Genomic DNA, 13,767 nt, shown 5'->3' with positions numbered 1-13,767 from the left:
GGGTTCGGGATCCTGTTGCTGCAGAGTTGATGCCTGTGAGCAGGTTTTGGAGATGGGCAAAGCCTGTGACCGTCTGCCCCTTAAAAGAGAGGTGACTGCTGTTGTGCTCCCTTTCTCCTGCTCTGTAGTTTTGGGGCAAACCAATGGCAGTTCTGCTCATACAAACTAAAAATCAGGACGTGAGGGCTTTTTCTGATTGTACCTGCCTTTGGTTTCAAGTACTTCATGGTGAAGCTTTTTCCTGAAGCACATCTGAGAAGCAGGGAAGTTACTAACTTGTACATAACATACCAACCTTTTCTTTTAATTTTCTTTTTCTGGTAATTGATAAATGCTTAATTTGTTGTTCTCATCACCTTTTTCCAGTCAGGAATATTTCACTGTTGCTTACTGCTACTTTTCCTGTACACTGCAACCTTTGAAATGAACAAATTGGTGTTTGTGAAGTAATGGGGAGGGGGGCTGGTAGTGCCACTAAATACTTACCTGCTCAAATGTGTGAAGTTTGAGTGCAGCCATTTACTAAAAAATAACAAAAAAACCCTTTCAAACCCTTTTTTATTGTTTTCTTCTTTCAGAAGGATGGGGAGAACCATCCTGTTATTTGAAGGTATAGGAGCCACTAAGAAAAGTCAGGACTTGCTTTGTAATGTTAATGTCTCTGGTGACCAGATGTAATCTGCACACAGGGGGGATGCAAATCTCTTTAAAAGCATCTGGAGCTTTAGTGATTTCTTGTGTTCTGGTTTTTCCCTAAAGATCCGAGCCAAGAAGAAACCTACTCCAGTGAAGTATGAAGTTGGGGATCTTGTTTGGGCCAAGTTCAACAGACGCCCATGGTGGCCATGCACAATTTGTCATGACCCAGTGCTGGACTGTCACTCAAAAATGAAAGGTACTGTATCTACTCAGACCACAAAGTGGAGATGTTGTGTATGGCAGGGTGCTGCAGTTTTTAATTAATAAAAAAAAACATTTTTGGCCCTTGAAAGGTGTGAAGAAATAGACTGTACTGTGGAACACCTGGTTCTGTACAGTAGAGCTACATGAAGGGGGTGGCAGGAAGAAGATGGGGCTGAGGGTGCTGGAGGTGACACGGCTGTTGGACGAGTGGGCTTTTCTGCCCAGGGCACAGGAAAGATGAGCAGCTGGGCTGAGCTCCAGGCAGTGCAGAAGGAAGAGCAGCATCTTGAAAGAAAGGTGCAGAGGAAAAGGAGGTGAATCAGGGATGGGAGGACAAAAGATGTGCAATGGGTGGGCAAGCAAAGCTGGGAAGCTTCAAGTGTGTGAGGACATGGAGAGTTGGCCAGGCTTGGGGAATGGGAGCTGGAGAGGCTGAGGGGCTGGGGGAGGGAGTGGCACAGCGGAGCTGCCAAATGCATGAAGGTGTGATGGGGATGTGTGAGGAAGTGAAATTTTTTTTTGGTCTTGTTTGGCACAAGGAATTAAGGGGCTGTTTATGGGGAAAAAGTGGAAAAACCTGGAGATGGAGCCACATATGTGAAAGTTTAGGGCACGTATGTCAGAGAAACTAAGAGCCAGCTGAATGTGAGGGGAAGAGGTGGGGGAAATAAGACATCTGTGTGTGCGTGAATGCAGGGGAGAGCCAGGAAGGAAGAGACTTTACCAGCTCAAGGCAGAGAAGTGCAGTGGGTGAGTGATGGAGAGAACAGGGGGGAAGTGAATTGTTTGGAAATTGCAGCTCGTTTGAAGGCTGTCAGTGCTTTTAGGATCATGGTAGCTGCCATGGGGAGACTGCCACAAACGGAAGGCTTATTTATTTGTGCCTGCTTTCCCCGTCTGATTCTTTTTGTTCTGCGGTCAACTGGAAACCCCTTGAACCGGTGCCATCTGGCACTGACAGCTCTGTGGACTGGTGAGGTTGCCACTCACCGATGGATTTCTCTCTAGTTTTTGTGGTCCTTGCCAGTCTAGGAACCAAGTGCTGAAAGCGAGTAGACTTTTTTGAGTGGCCATCAGCTCAAGAGCCCTCTGCTATTCCTCTGGAGACATGAAGTAGCTTTTCCTACACTGTGCTCACGTCATCCCCAAGTCTGGTTGCTGTCTTACTTGCTATTTCTCCACCTTTCCCTTCGTCCTTTGGGAGGCATCAATCCTGATTCTAGGTAATACTGAATATGCTGTTTTATATAGTCCCTTTCAGGCTCTCAAATTTCTGTTGAAAATGTTGCTGGAAGATATATCAGACATATTCTCCCCCTGCATCCCTCCCCATGAAGTTTTGGATGGGATTTAACGTGTATGGCTTTCCAGTAATCCCCTCTCAGCCTGTGCATGAGGATTTCTAATAAGGAAGTTCTTCAGGGAGGAAACATGCTCTTAATAAATTGCAGCAAGGTTTGATCTCCAACTGCACAATAGATTCTCTCATCATGTTCTATCTGTGTTCAAACCAGTAGACCTCTGGGAACAAGAGCATTTTCCAGTTGTGGCTCTATGCAGTCTTCTCATCTTCCCTCCTGGATGCTGAGGTGGCAGAGTGAGTGGATCTGAACTCTGGTGCTTTTGGGCAGGGGCTGCTGCCGGGACTCTGAGGGAAGCACAGTCCTCCTGCCTTGGCTCTCCTGTTGCCAAGGGAACGAGCCCTCCAAAACAGTGCAGGTCGCTTCATACTCATCACTTGTGCAAAAACCTCCTCTCCTCTGGGGTCTGAGGCGTGGTGTTCTGTTTAAAGCAATTTGCCTTTTCTCAGCAAGCTCTTGACTCCTTTAGAGCTGGAAGATTGAGGCTCAGTGACTTGAGCCCCAGCACTGTGAATGGGACAGATGAAGTCTGTCGTCTTTGCCCTTGGCCTGCCGTTGCCCCGGTCGTTATTAGTTATCCTCTCAGTCATCTTGGTCAGGATCTCAGTGTCAGCATCACTAAAGGCCAGGCTGCTGCTCTCCTGGAAGAGGCAGCACAAGCTAAGAGGGCTGCAATATCCAGAGGGTGAAGGCATTCCCAGGAGAACGTGAAGCACACATTACAGCAAAATGCAGGGAGAAGTTGATATCCCTTGTTCAAGCCTTGTTTGCTCTGTTCTCATGCTTGTAACCTGTCCTTTTTCACCAGCACTCCCAGTGCTGGTTCAGTTCTTAATTGCCCCCTGTCTGTTCAGCATTCTCACATAGAAAACACCTTGGAGAAATCTTTGATTGTGCCGTTGTGGTTGAGTTTCTTCTCCTGCTCTGCACCTTTGTGCACAATGTGTGAAGATACTCATTACATCTGACATTGTTGTATTGCATCAGTCCGTGTGTGTAATGTGTGTCTGTGTGTGTACTTCGGTGCTGCTGTTAATGTTTAATGTCCTAAGTACCAGTTTGTTTGGTAACAAACATTAAACAAGATGGGCTATATTGTAGTGAGGGAGGCTCAGCCTCCATGAGTAAATCCTGTCCAGAAGGATGTCATTTCTGGGTGTTGCTGGTGCACTGTTGCCTTTTCCCAAGGGTCAAGTGGACTGGACTGTTTAATCATTAATCAGGGTGCAACATTAAAGAAATGTTAAGCCCAATATGTTGTGTCTCTCAAGGAAGAAAAAAAACCCCTGTATTTTTGCAGTTTTGGTTTTTTTGCAGCCAAACTGTAGTCTTTGCTCTAGGGAGAGGACCCATCCTAGAGCTGTTAGTCAACTGTTTGTAAGAAAAAAACAATAATTCAGAAGTAGAGCATAGCAACACAAAACATGGACAGCAGAGATCAAAGGGGTCTCCCTGACTTTTGACTAGAAATCCCCAGAACTGGCATTCATACGGGAGTGTTGTTAAGCAAATAGCAGTTGAAAATTAATGGGCAAATTGCTGTCACTTTCTGTAATTCTCTTTGCTGTCTTTATTCCATTGTATGCAAGGGGTTAATTGTGTTACGTTTCTCAAAGTAGTTTCCAATCGGAGACCATACCGAGAGTACTATGTGGATGCCTTAGGAGAACCTTCAGAGAAAACCTGGGTTGCTGGGAAAGCTATTGTCCTCTTCGAAGGAAGACATCAGTTTGAAGAGCTGCCCATTCTTCGGAGAAGAGGAAAGCAAAAGGAAAAAGGCTACAAACATAAGGTGAAAGACCTGTTTTCTCTAACGTTTTTGATTCTTTGAATCCGCACAGCACCAAGTATTCCTTTATGCCTGGGATTGCAGTTCAGCAGCTTTCTTGACTGCAGCAATGCCACACAGTTCTTTGCATCCTTATTGTGAGTGTAGTTTATGTTGAGGTGTGGCCTGCAGCTTTTATTGCCCTGGACAGCTCTGAGAAGCGGAGCAGTTGGGTCTCTGTTGGTGTGAGATGTGTTCAGTGCAGCCCTCTCCTGTTGCCTGTTACAGCTGTGTCCTGATTTACTGCCTCAGAATTTGAGTGTCAGTTTTCTGTTGAGGAAAACTGGTTTTTGTAGGGACTACAAACCTCTATTTCATGTGAACAAAGTGATAAAACTTTTAAGTTTTTCACCTAAAGCTGGTATGCAGTGTTCAAGGTCTTCAGCAGTCTTGAGGTAAATGGTTATGGAGGCTGGGGGAGGTGGAAACTCAGGAGAGCTGACCCCAGGCTGGCCCATTACTACTATTCCATACCATAAACGTCACATTCACTATAAATAGGGAGTTTGCTGGGGACAGCCCTTCTCCTTCCTTCTTTCCTCCTCCATCCCTGACATGTTGAGAGGGACTTGTTAACATCCTACCCCTGAGGCCTACTCCCCCCCAGTATTGGCCAAATATAAGTCTGTGTACTTTATATTAATATTGTTACTAATACTGGGTTATGTTATTATTTTATTAAATATATTTCTATTTCAACCCACGAATCTCCTTTCCTTTTCCTGACCCGCTCCCTGGGCAGGGAGGAGGCATCGGGTGATAGAGCAACTGTGTAAACCACGACAAGCATGCTTCTAAATAACTTTCTGTGCTCTCTGGCAGCCTCTTTTGGCTGATCTGAAGCAGAGGTGGAGTTGCACGCTTCACTAGGTCACTGGCTGAGATAAAGCAGTGAGGTTTTTAGCCCTGGTTCAGTAATTCTCTTTATAGAAACCTATTAGGACTTATAATTTGACTTGGAAGATGCTTTGTCAGTGAGCCTGTGGGAATGAGTTTTGTGGCTCATCACATCAGCTTGTTTCCAAACAGAACAGCCCTGAGCAGTCGCAGCCAGTGTAATGTAACGTGACACAGGGGTCTGGTCTGTGTCTTCAGGAAGGTGACTGCAGAAATTAACTTTTAGAATTGCTAAAGTGAAGAAGTACAGAGGCTGCTGCGTTACTGTGGGAGAGCAGAGTGTCGTACTAGGCAATGGTGTCTGGTTTTGCTTTTTTTCTCTTTTTCCAAGAGGTTTGTTAGCAGTTAAGTACTTAACCCATGTTAGTGCAAAACCATCAGATTAAATGTGCTCCTGCAGATGTGAGTCCCCGGGTGTAATGCTCTCATTTGGTTTTCCTTTTCCATGGACATGTTCAGTATCCTCTTTAAGGACTTCTCTCCTTGTGTTCCCGGCCCCCTAACAACTCTTTACGTGTTCCCGAGTAACTGTTCTGGTCCTAGAAGTGCTGCATGGCTGCAATCTCATCCTGTGTGTAAATGGCAGTGCCAGTGTGGCTGCAGTAGAAGGAATCAAATGTTTGTTCCTTGCATAAATGTCCAGGTTTTCATTCCTGGAAGCCAAGATCTGATGCAAAGCTGAGAGTATTTGGCTGGTTTGCTGTCAGGCTCTGTAAAACTTTTTTAATCTGCTGAGATGAGATTTTGTTGGTGTGGATTGTGATTTTTTTAAAGGAAAAGGGTCAGAAATTTTGAGTTGTTTCTCCTGCTTTGGAGTTGGTTTTGATTTTAGGAGCCATTGTGAAGCCTTTGATTTGCTGTTGTGCAGCCAAGAACTACACATGCAGATAAGAAACAAGTTTCTTGCTGGTTTTAGATGTTAGCAGAAGTTCCTGTTTTGTATGCAGAGTATTTTGCTTTATACTAAAGGTACAGAGTTAAAGCTGGGAGACTTCTAGGCGATGGACGTAATGAATTTGTTAGAATACTTTCTAATTGCACGTGTGGACCTCATGTTTGTCCCAAGGTGAGTTGATGGAGAGGAGAGGTTGAATTGTGCTCTGAGTTCACGGGGTGCAGAAAGAATCAAGAATGAGCAAAGCACATTTGAGCACGTCTGCTCAAATATTTTAAGGAAAGTGATGCTGTCTTTGCCTTGAGAGGCTTTTTGGCTGTTGTTTTGCATTTCTCTGCCAGGGATCCATACCATATGTATTCCCCTTTCCAGGCTGTTGTATTCAGGGTCTGCTGGGATGCCAGGACATCTGGTTCCTGGGAGACCTGTGCTTTCAGGGACATTGTTGCTGTTTTGGGAATAGTCAGGGATTTTTATTAGGCTCGGCAGGAGTGCAGGGTACTTACCCAGGCCGCATTTTCGATGTCCAATATGCACAGCCTCTGGGAATCCATGTGATTGTCTTAAAGATGCAAAGTGCATCACTCTGTTCTGTGCCTTTTTTGTGTCTGTCTCACTTTTATCTTGTGGCTTACCCCATCAAATTTGTTCTTTTTCTGTTTTTGTCTCCTCCAACTTTAAGGTTCCTCAGAGATTTATGGCTAAGTGGGAAGTCAGTGTTGGACAGGCAGAAGACATTCTTCTCGGGGGGCCGGAGGATCAGAAGTGCAGCCAGAACTCCAGCGAGCTGGACAGCGAGAAGGAAGTGCAGTTGGAGTACTATGCCAATGGCCCTGGAGCAGAAAGGGACAGGCAGCTGAATGGCTGCTTTAAATCCCTGGCGTTTGACTCCAGACACCCAGCCGGTGAAAAAGGAAAATTGCACACGAAGCCACATGTGAAAAAGAGCTCTGACAGCAGAAAAAGGACTAGAGTAAAAAAGAGCGGTGCAAGAGGGGAAGCATCTAGGGTAGAAATCAAAGAAAAAGAAAAAACGCCAGAGAGCATAGTTAGAAACGTGATAGTTGGGGACCTACCAGATAAACACGCCTCTCACGAGCTTCGCCGGATCGCCAACAGCCTAACAGCGTCCAGCAGCACCAGGGAAAACCATTTGCTTTCCTCCTTTGGAGAAAGACGTTTTGAAAAGACGCTTTTGAAACCGGACTATGAGAATCGTAAAAGCGATGCTCTGAAGAACACTCTTCAAGGGAATTTGTTTTCCAGCGCATCTTTGGAGAGAGAGAAAAGCTCCCTGGGCATTTTGTGCAGCTCCAAATTACAAATACACTATTCTGCATCTGACGCCAGTATTGAGAAAAAGCAAACTGAATCGGATTCCTCCTCTTCCCTCTCCGATGGTGGGAACAGCGACGTAGATACCGTGGACCAAAGTTCAGAGAGAGCCTCCAGTGCTCTTGAAGTCAGCGATTCTTCAGATAAAGTGAAGAAGGAATTTCCTATGACATCAAGTGGAAACATTAAACTTTCCATGTACCTTTCTCAGAAGACCAACAGAAGGGCCAGGAAGAAGTCCTACAGAGACTGCAAAGCTCTGGGAGGTTCAGTAACTGGCAGACTTGGCACTGAATTTGCAGATAGGGATCTTGAAGTAGGCTTCTCTGATGCTGAAATGTCATTGACGGCTCTTGAATGCTCTTCAAATGTGAGAAATGACTCTACCAAACAAGCACACTACTCCCCAAAGTGTTTCCAAGGACAGCTCCTGGCCTGCTGCTGCAAATCAAGCAATCTTAAAACCGAAAAGCATGAAATTGCCCCGAATCAGGAGTATAAAATGCAAACATAAAGAAAAAGTCACTGGGTTGGAGCCCTCTCTTACAGATGAGGAGGGTGGCGTGAATCGCTGCTCTTCTGATACCAAAGGTTTCTCTGTCCTTCAGAGAGATTCTCTTAAGAGAAGTGGAAAAGTTGATGGTCAGAAACTGTTAAACAACGTGCACGAGAAACCCAGGGATTCTGCCGAAATCGAAACTGCTGTGGTGAAACACGTCTTGTCGGAGCTGAAGGAGCTGTCGTACCGGTCCATGAGTGACGATGCTGGTGACTCTGGTGCTCCGAAGGCCACAGTGCCCTTACTTTTCTCTCCCACCTCTGGTCACGGTCGTTTGCCTATTGAGCCAGATTACAAGTTCAGCACCTTGTTAATGATGTTGAAGGATATGCATGACAGTAAGACAAAAGAGCAGCAACTGATGACTGGTCAAAATATAGTCCCATTTCGAAATGCCAGCACAGCTGATGGTTCTGGAAGCAATTCTTCGAGTGGTCTGAAGTCCTTGTCTATTGTAGGTCCCCAATGTAAAATAGAAAAAAATGGAGATTGTGTCCAGGAAACAGTAAATCCAAACTCCGCTATAAGCAACTCCTCATTTTCACGCAATCCTCCAACCAAGTTGACGGGGATGGGTACTAGTAAAAGGGAGCCCGCGAGTACCGCTGGTTTTGGGACAAACGGCACAAATTGCGTGCCCAAACGGAACTGTTCAAAATCTAAGCAGTCATCAAAGCTTGGAGATAAAACAGTTTCAAACAGAAAGGACTTAAAACCAGGAGGGCCAAGTAAGTTGCTAAGTCGGTTATCCAGAGGTTCAGGAGAACGTGCATTCCGCGTTCACGGTTCGGTTACCGGTCCTCTAGGTAATGACGCAGAAGATACAGAGAGGAAAGAGTCTGTTGATGTAACAGAACATTCAACCGATGAAGACTCTGCCTGTTTATCTGATGACAATTTAGGTCGTGTTGGAAGGAGACCTGAAGCTGGTAGAAATATTGAGAGCTGCACTTCTGCTGAAAATGGGGAGAGTCCAGACTTGGATTCAGAGGCAAATAGTGAGAGCTCTCTTGGTGATGAGTCTAATGTAAATCACGTAGCACCCAAAAAGCGATGGCAGCGTTTTAACCAAAGCCATGCTAGATCTAATAAGCGCGCCAGTAGATCTAGGGAACAAAGAAACTTGGAGAGTGCCTTTGGCCTGAATTCTCGTGGCTTTTCACTGAAGGGAGATGAGTGCTTGGGACGTAGGCATTTCCCTCATTCAAAGGTGCTTGAGGCAGACCTGACAGATCAGGACTATGAGAATCATTTAGACGTAGTTGAGAAACGTTTGAATGTATGTGGTAAGCCAAACACCAGTGTGATGGACTCAGAAACAGAGCTTGGCAACTTTGCTCCCCAGTCTGAATTCACTGCACAAGGTAAGGGAGCTGGACTTGCGCCAGAGTGTGTATTTGTGTACATTTGATACCTTTTCATTTAAAGCATAAGTTGTGCAACTTGGGGCTGTTTGACAACACGGAGATGTACGTGTCTGACCTGAAGAAGGTGTGACATGTTTGCTTTGGGTTCTCCGTAAGCATGGAGAGCAAAGAAAGCAGAGTGATGGTGGGGTTTTGCATAGCTTTTTGGTCAGAGTTGAAATACATTACAGATCATTGGTTCCTCCACAGTGAAAGGTGAAAAAAATCCCAAACTTGGAAGGATGCTTATTTTAAACTTAGACCTTTGTTATGTGTTCCTTAGAGCCATGTGCTTGCTGTTAGCTGGATCGATCAGTGTTAGATAGTTGTGAGAAACTGAGCCTCAATGGCTGCTCTTACTTTTTTTTCTTTCTAGTGCTGTTTGACGTGGGTAGAGTCTGTTTGGTTTGTCCTGTAGGATTTCATCGAGACAACGAGTTGGGTTTTTTTGACGTTTTAGTGTGGAATTTTATTAGCTGCTAATAATGAATTGGGGAACCCCTCAGATTTCCTGGTTTACAGCTCTGATGTGGCTGCCTGAGGGTGAAGGAAAGAACAGGAGAGGAGGAAGCTGCCAGGGAGGCTGGGGTGGAGGTGGGTCTGGCAAATGGCAGGCAGAGGTAAGGCAGCATCATTGGAGGGGAGTGGACCTGGAAGGAGGAGGCTTGTGAAGACCACAAAGTCAGGCAGCCCTGAGTGTCCCACAGAGATGGGGACATTTGTTAAAGGAAAATAAAAAAAAATACGGTGCTATTGGGAGGGGATCGGTCCAGCAGAACCATGTTCAACATGTACTGTCTCAGGTTTCTGCAAAGAATCTGGGGAAGCAAACTTTAATGAAAGCAGAATGAATTTTTTACCTAGATTTCACCAAACTAAATTGCTCTGATCTATTTGCAGTTTTGTAAATTGATACAACTTGACAGAATTTTGAACCTGTGTGCATTTTGTCACTTACGTGCTTCCTCAGCGCACGTCTTGGTGCGAGTATTTTGATACAAGCGGTTGCTGGAGGTTGCCTCTACCTCTGTTTCAGTGTGGAAAAGGCAGCTCCTGACTTCAGTGGTCACAGGACCTGCCCAGGGCAAGTCACAGCAGGCACAGAAAAGGAGCCTGCAGGGTGTAACACACAGGGTGAAAGTTCTGGTTTGAAATCGTGACAGGCTTAATCATTCGCTGGCTCCTGTGGCTGTGTGTTTTTGAGCACTTCACTCGTCACAAGGCATTGGGAGGACGCAGACTGTTCTGGGCTGTCGACACAGGAGTGTCGCTGCCTGCCAGAGGGAGCAGGTTCCTGGTTTGCACCGAGATGCAGCCAGGTTCTCCTGGCTTTGTGATGGTTTTGCGATTGAAGCATCCCTGTAATGTTGCTATGTGAGATAAAGATGCAAGTCTACAGAGCTAGAGAAGAGCTGCTGAGAGGTAGTGATGTTAAGAGAAGCGGCAGAGGAAGGCAGCAGCCTCCTAGGGGACATGGTGTCAGTGGAGAGGAGCGCAGAGCTGTCCTGGTACTGCATGCAGGGATGCAGTGAAGGCCTGGCTTCCCAGGTGATGGATCAGCAGTGTAGGAGCAGCGACCGCAGTGTAATCGAATTCCCCTGCCCTAAACAGCATGTGAGGCTTGAAGCACACCTGAAGCTCAGCTCTGCAGACGTGCCATAGTGAGGTGCTGGAGCCTCTGTGTGTGTGAGGAGCTGCCTGGGCCGCTGTAACACCCAATGTGCTGGTGGTAGTGGTCAGACCTCTAGTGCCATGGAAAGCTCATTCGTGGAAACCAGTCCCTTTTGTATCATGCAAGGCCAATTATATAGAAAGTAGAGAGAACGGTGCTGGAAGTCAGACTGACTGCAGCTCACAGAGGCTGAAAGCAGCTGTTCGAGAAAAGCGTTTGAGAAAGTTGTTCTTTCCTTCTCTTTTGGCCAAGCTTGGTGTTTTCATGCTTGTTTAACCACAAAGCCACAATAAAGTGTAGCAATCTTGTCCAACATCCCTGTTCTACGTGTTGCACTGGAATGCTTTTTTATGAAATGTTTCCATTCTGAGGAAGAGAAAGCACCTCCTACACATGAAAAGAAGCAAAGAGAATATTTACTGTTTGTTCCTAAACCTGCAGGAGACCGCAAATATTTTCGTGACTAGGAGAAATCTTTTGACAACATTGTTTAATAATTTTGGAAACTAATAAAGGGCAGAACTCAGAGGTATCCCAGGTAGTGAGAAAAAGACAAACTTGCATCATCCTGCTTTTGCAGCTTGCTGAGTAGAGATGATGTAGGGCACCAGGGCTCTTTTTGGGAGCTTGTCACGTGTTGGGGTGTTGTGAGGTAGTGGGTTAGGTTTGTATCGAGGAAATACCTGTTACTGGGTTTCCCTTGCGATGGCGCAGCGCTGTGCAAACAAAGCCATCTGAGCCCTGAAGAGGCTGCAGTCGCTGGCGAGAAGCGTTCGCTCCCTGATCTCATTGTGCAATCCATTGTCGGGCAGCAAAGGCAATAAAAGGGTTTGCAGCAGCAGATGGGCAATACGAGGCTCTTGTAGTATACACAGAAATAAGCCAGGGAGGAGGGGAAGGGAAGGAGTTGGGCTTATGTGTTGCTTGTGAAGCTAGCGACTGAACCGTGCCACAGGAAAACAGAGTTTTCACGTTCTGCACTAAATCCAAAGGCGTTTGCGCTAACAGCAAAAGTAGCGCGATGGGTCCGAGTTGCCAATAGACTTTGGTTTTGGTGAGGTAGTGCAAGAAGGTTGGATGTAGTCTCTCTAGGGAGACATTCAGTGAAATTCCAGGATCTTCTCAGTCAGATATCTGATGTTTTTTGATTTCTAATCTGAACTGGTTGAAATCCCTTGGGTCCTTCAAAATCCCGCCTGCCATGTCAGGATTGTGGAAAATTGGAAGCTCGAAAGTTGTAAGGCTGTTTTAAAGAGAAAGGAGCATCGGGGCTCTTTCCACATAGAGGCTCTGGAAGAGAAGGCAGGAGCAGCTGTTATCTGCAGATCATGCGAAGAACTTTGCCTTGTGATCCTTTCAGAAACACACTGCTGAAGTGGCTTTCTTTTTTCTTAGTACATTCAGAGAGGAAACGCCTTAGAAAGCCAAGTAAACGGCTTCTGGAATATGCAGAAGAATATGATCACTTATTTGCACCCAAGAAAAAATCAAAGAAGAGCCAGGAGCAATTGCAAAAGGTGGGTGAAGGCTGATGTGCATTTCATGGTTATTGCTCTGGGGCTCTGCTCTGCGTGCCTCCGATGCGGTGCTGCTGGCTGAGTGCTCTTGCTGTGTGCAGTGCCGGGCAGAATGAATGTTTTTACCAAATGCATTTCATTATGCTAGGTGAATTCTGTGGCGAGGTCTGAATTTGAAGGAAGTCTTCCTGCACAATGCAGTCCTGACAGAGAGACCCAGAGGGGACCGAGTCCTTTGGTTTCAACTCCATCTTCAACCAAAGAGTCCCCTCCTGTCCTTGAAGCAGAGTGCTCCTTCTCTGAACTAGGATCCAATTCCAGTGACCCCACTAATAAACTTCTAGAAGGACCTTCAGGTTTTCCAGAGCTGGTGCTGTGTTCCTCAGATGCCTCTGAAGTTTCTGCTTCTCCAGATGCAGAAGAGAGATTCCTGAAATCAGGTGAGAGGTGGTGTGATTCTGCTCTCTTAAGAGAACATGGCACAAGTTCACCAGAAGTTGTTGCTTTGGTCAGAGTGAAAAGGTTGGTAGCTGTTGATCTGATCTACTTCGTTCAATGACCTACTGGTTCTGGGAAGGGAGAGGAGGCAGGTGCAGTGGATGATTACACTTAGGCTTTTACCTTTCTGTAGTGTAAGATGGTCCTGGCACAGAATACCCTGTTGTCCAAATTAAGAAAGTCACAACTCCTCTGAGTCCTTGCCAACGGTTCTTGCAAACAGCTTTTTTGAAGCTTGAAGGTCTGATACTGCTGTTAAAACCCTTTGGATGAACATTGCTGTGCTTGGTTGATGCACAGAGTCTAATCCCCATAGCTCGTGGAGTGACCTTTTGCTCTCCCAGCGAACTCGGGGAATGTAGCACAGAAATCCCTCTGGAAAGCTTTTTTTTTCTTAGAGGTTTTGAGGATCTGTTGAAATTGTCAGACTTGTACTAGCAGCAAGCCAGGGCCTTAGCTTTCAGTAAGGCACAGTAAAGAGTGAGTATGGTCTGATGTAGCTTTTCCCCTTTCCAACAGAGTCAGTATCAACGTCTACTGTGTGGTACGTTCATTCTCTGGTGTTGTCTAAAGACATGTCCTCACTTAAAGCCCTGGTGTTCTGGCTGTGCTAACTTGCAGGAAACGCTTTCTGTTCTAAAGGGTCTATGGTCAAAAAAATTAAACTCATCAGGCAGAGTGGTGTGGTCACTGGGAGCTCAGTTGGACTGATAGGTTTGAGGGCAGGGGCATTGCCTCTGGGGGCTTGAGTGTGTCGGGTGGAAATGGAAAGTTGAAGAGGTTTAAAGGAGGAAAACTGGCGATGTGAACCTGAGGTTGGAGACGCAGGAGAACAGTACAGAGTGCAGGAGTAGGAGCAAATGTCCAGTATGCGGGGCTTGCATAGCTCTGCCCCC

General features: G+C 46.0%; 1 protein-coding gene across 1 annotated transcript in view; it reads left to right on the top strand.

The window, feature by feature from the left end:
• Positions 1–759: 759 nt before the first annotated feature.
• Positions 760–13,767, top strand: part of NSD1 (nuclear receptor binding SET domain protein 1) — a gene marked incomplete at its 5' end in the record, with an annotated part of 41,587 nt that continues 28,579 nt past the window's right edge. The window contains 6 exon segments of the mRNA XM_010184799.1: positions 760–895; positions 3,884–4,056; positions 6,567–7,597; positions 7,599–8,506; positions 12,252–12,373; positions 12,522–12,813. Coding sequence (XP_010183101.1) covers positions 760–895; positions 3,884–4,056; positions 6,567–7,597; positions 7,599–8,506; positions 12,252–12,373; positions 12,522–12,813 — 2,662 coding nt within the window.

The sequence above is a fragment of the Mesitornis unicolor genome, unplaced genomic scaffold (assembly GCF_000695765.1).
Source record: "Mesitornis unicolor isolate BGI_N332 unplaced genomic scaffold, ASM69576v1 scaffold27855, whole genome shotgun sequence".
Lineage (NCBI taxonomy): Eukaryota > Metazoa > Chordata > Aves > Mesitornithiformes > Mesitornithidae > Mesitornis > Mesitornis unicolor.
This window is presented reverse-complemented; position numbering and strand designations above follow the sequence as displayed.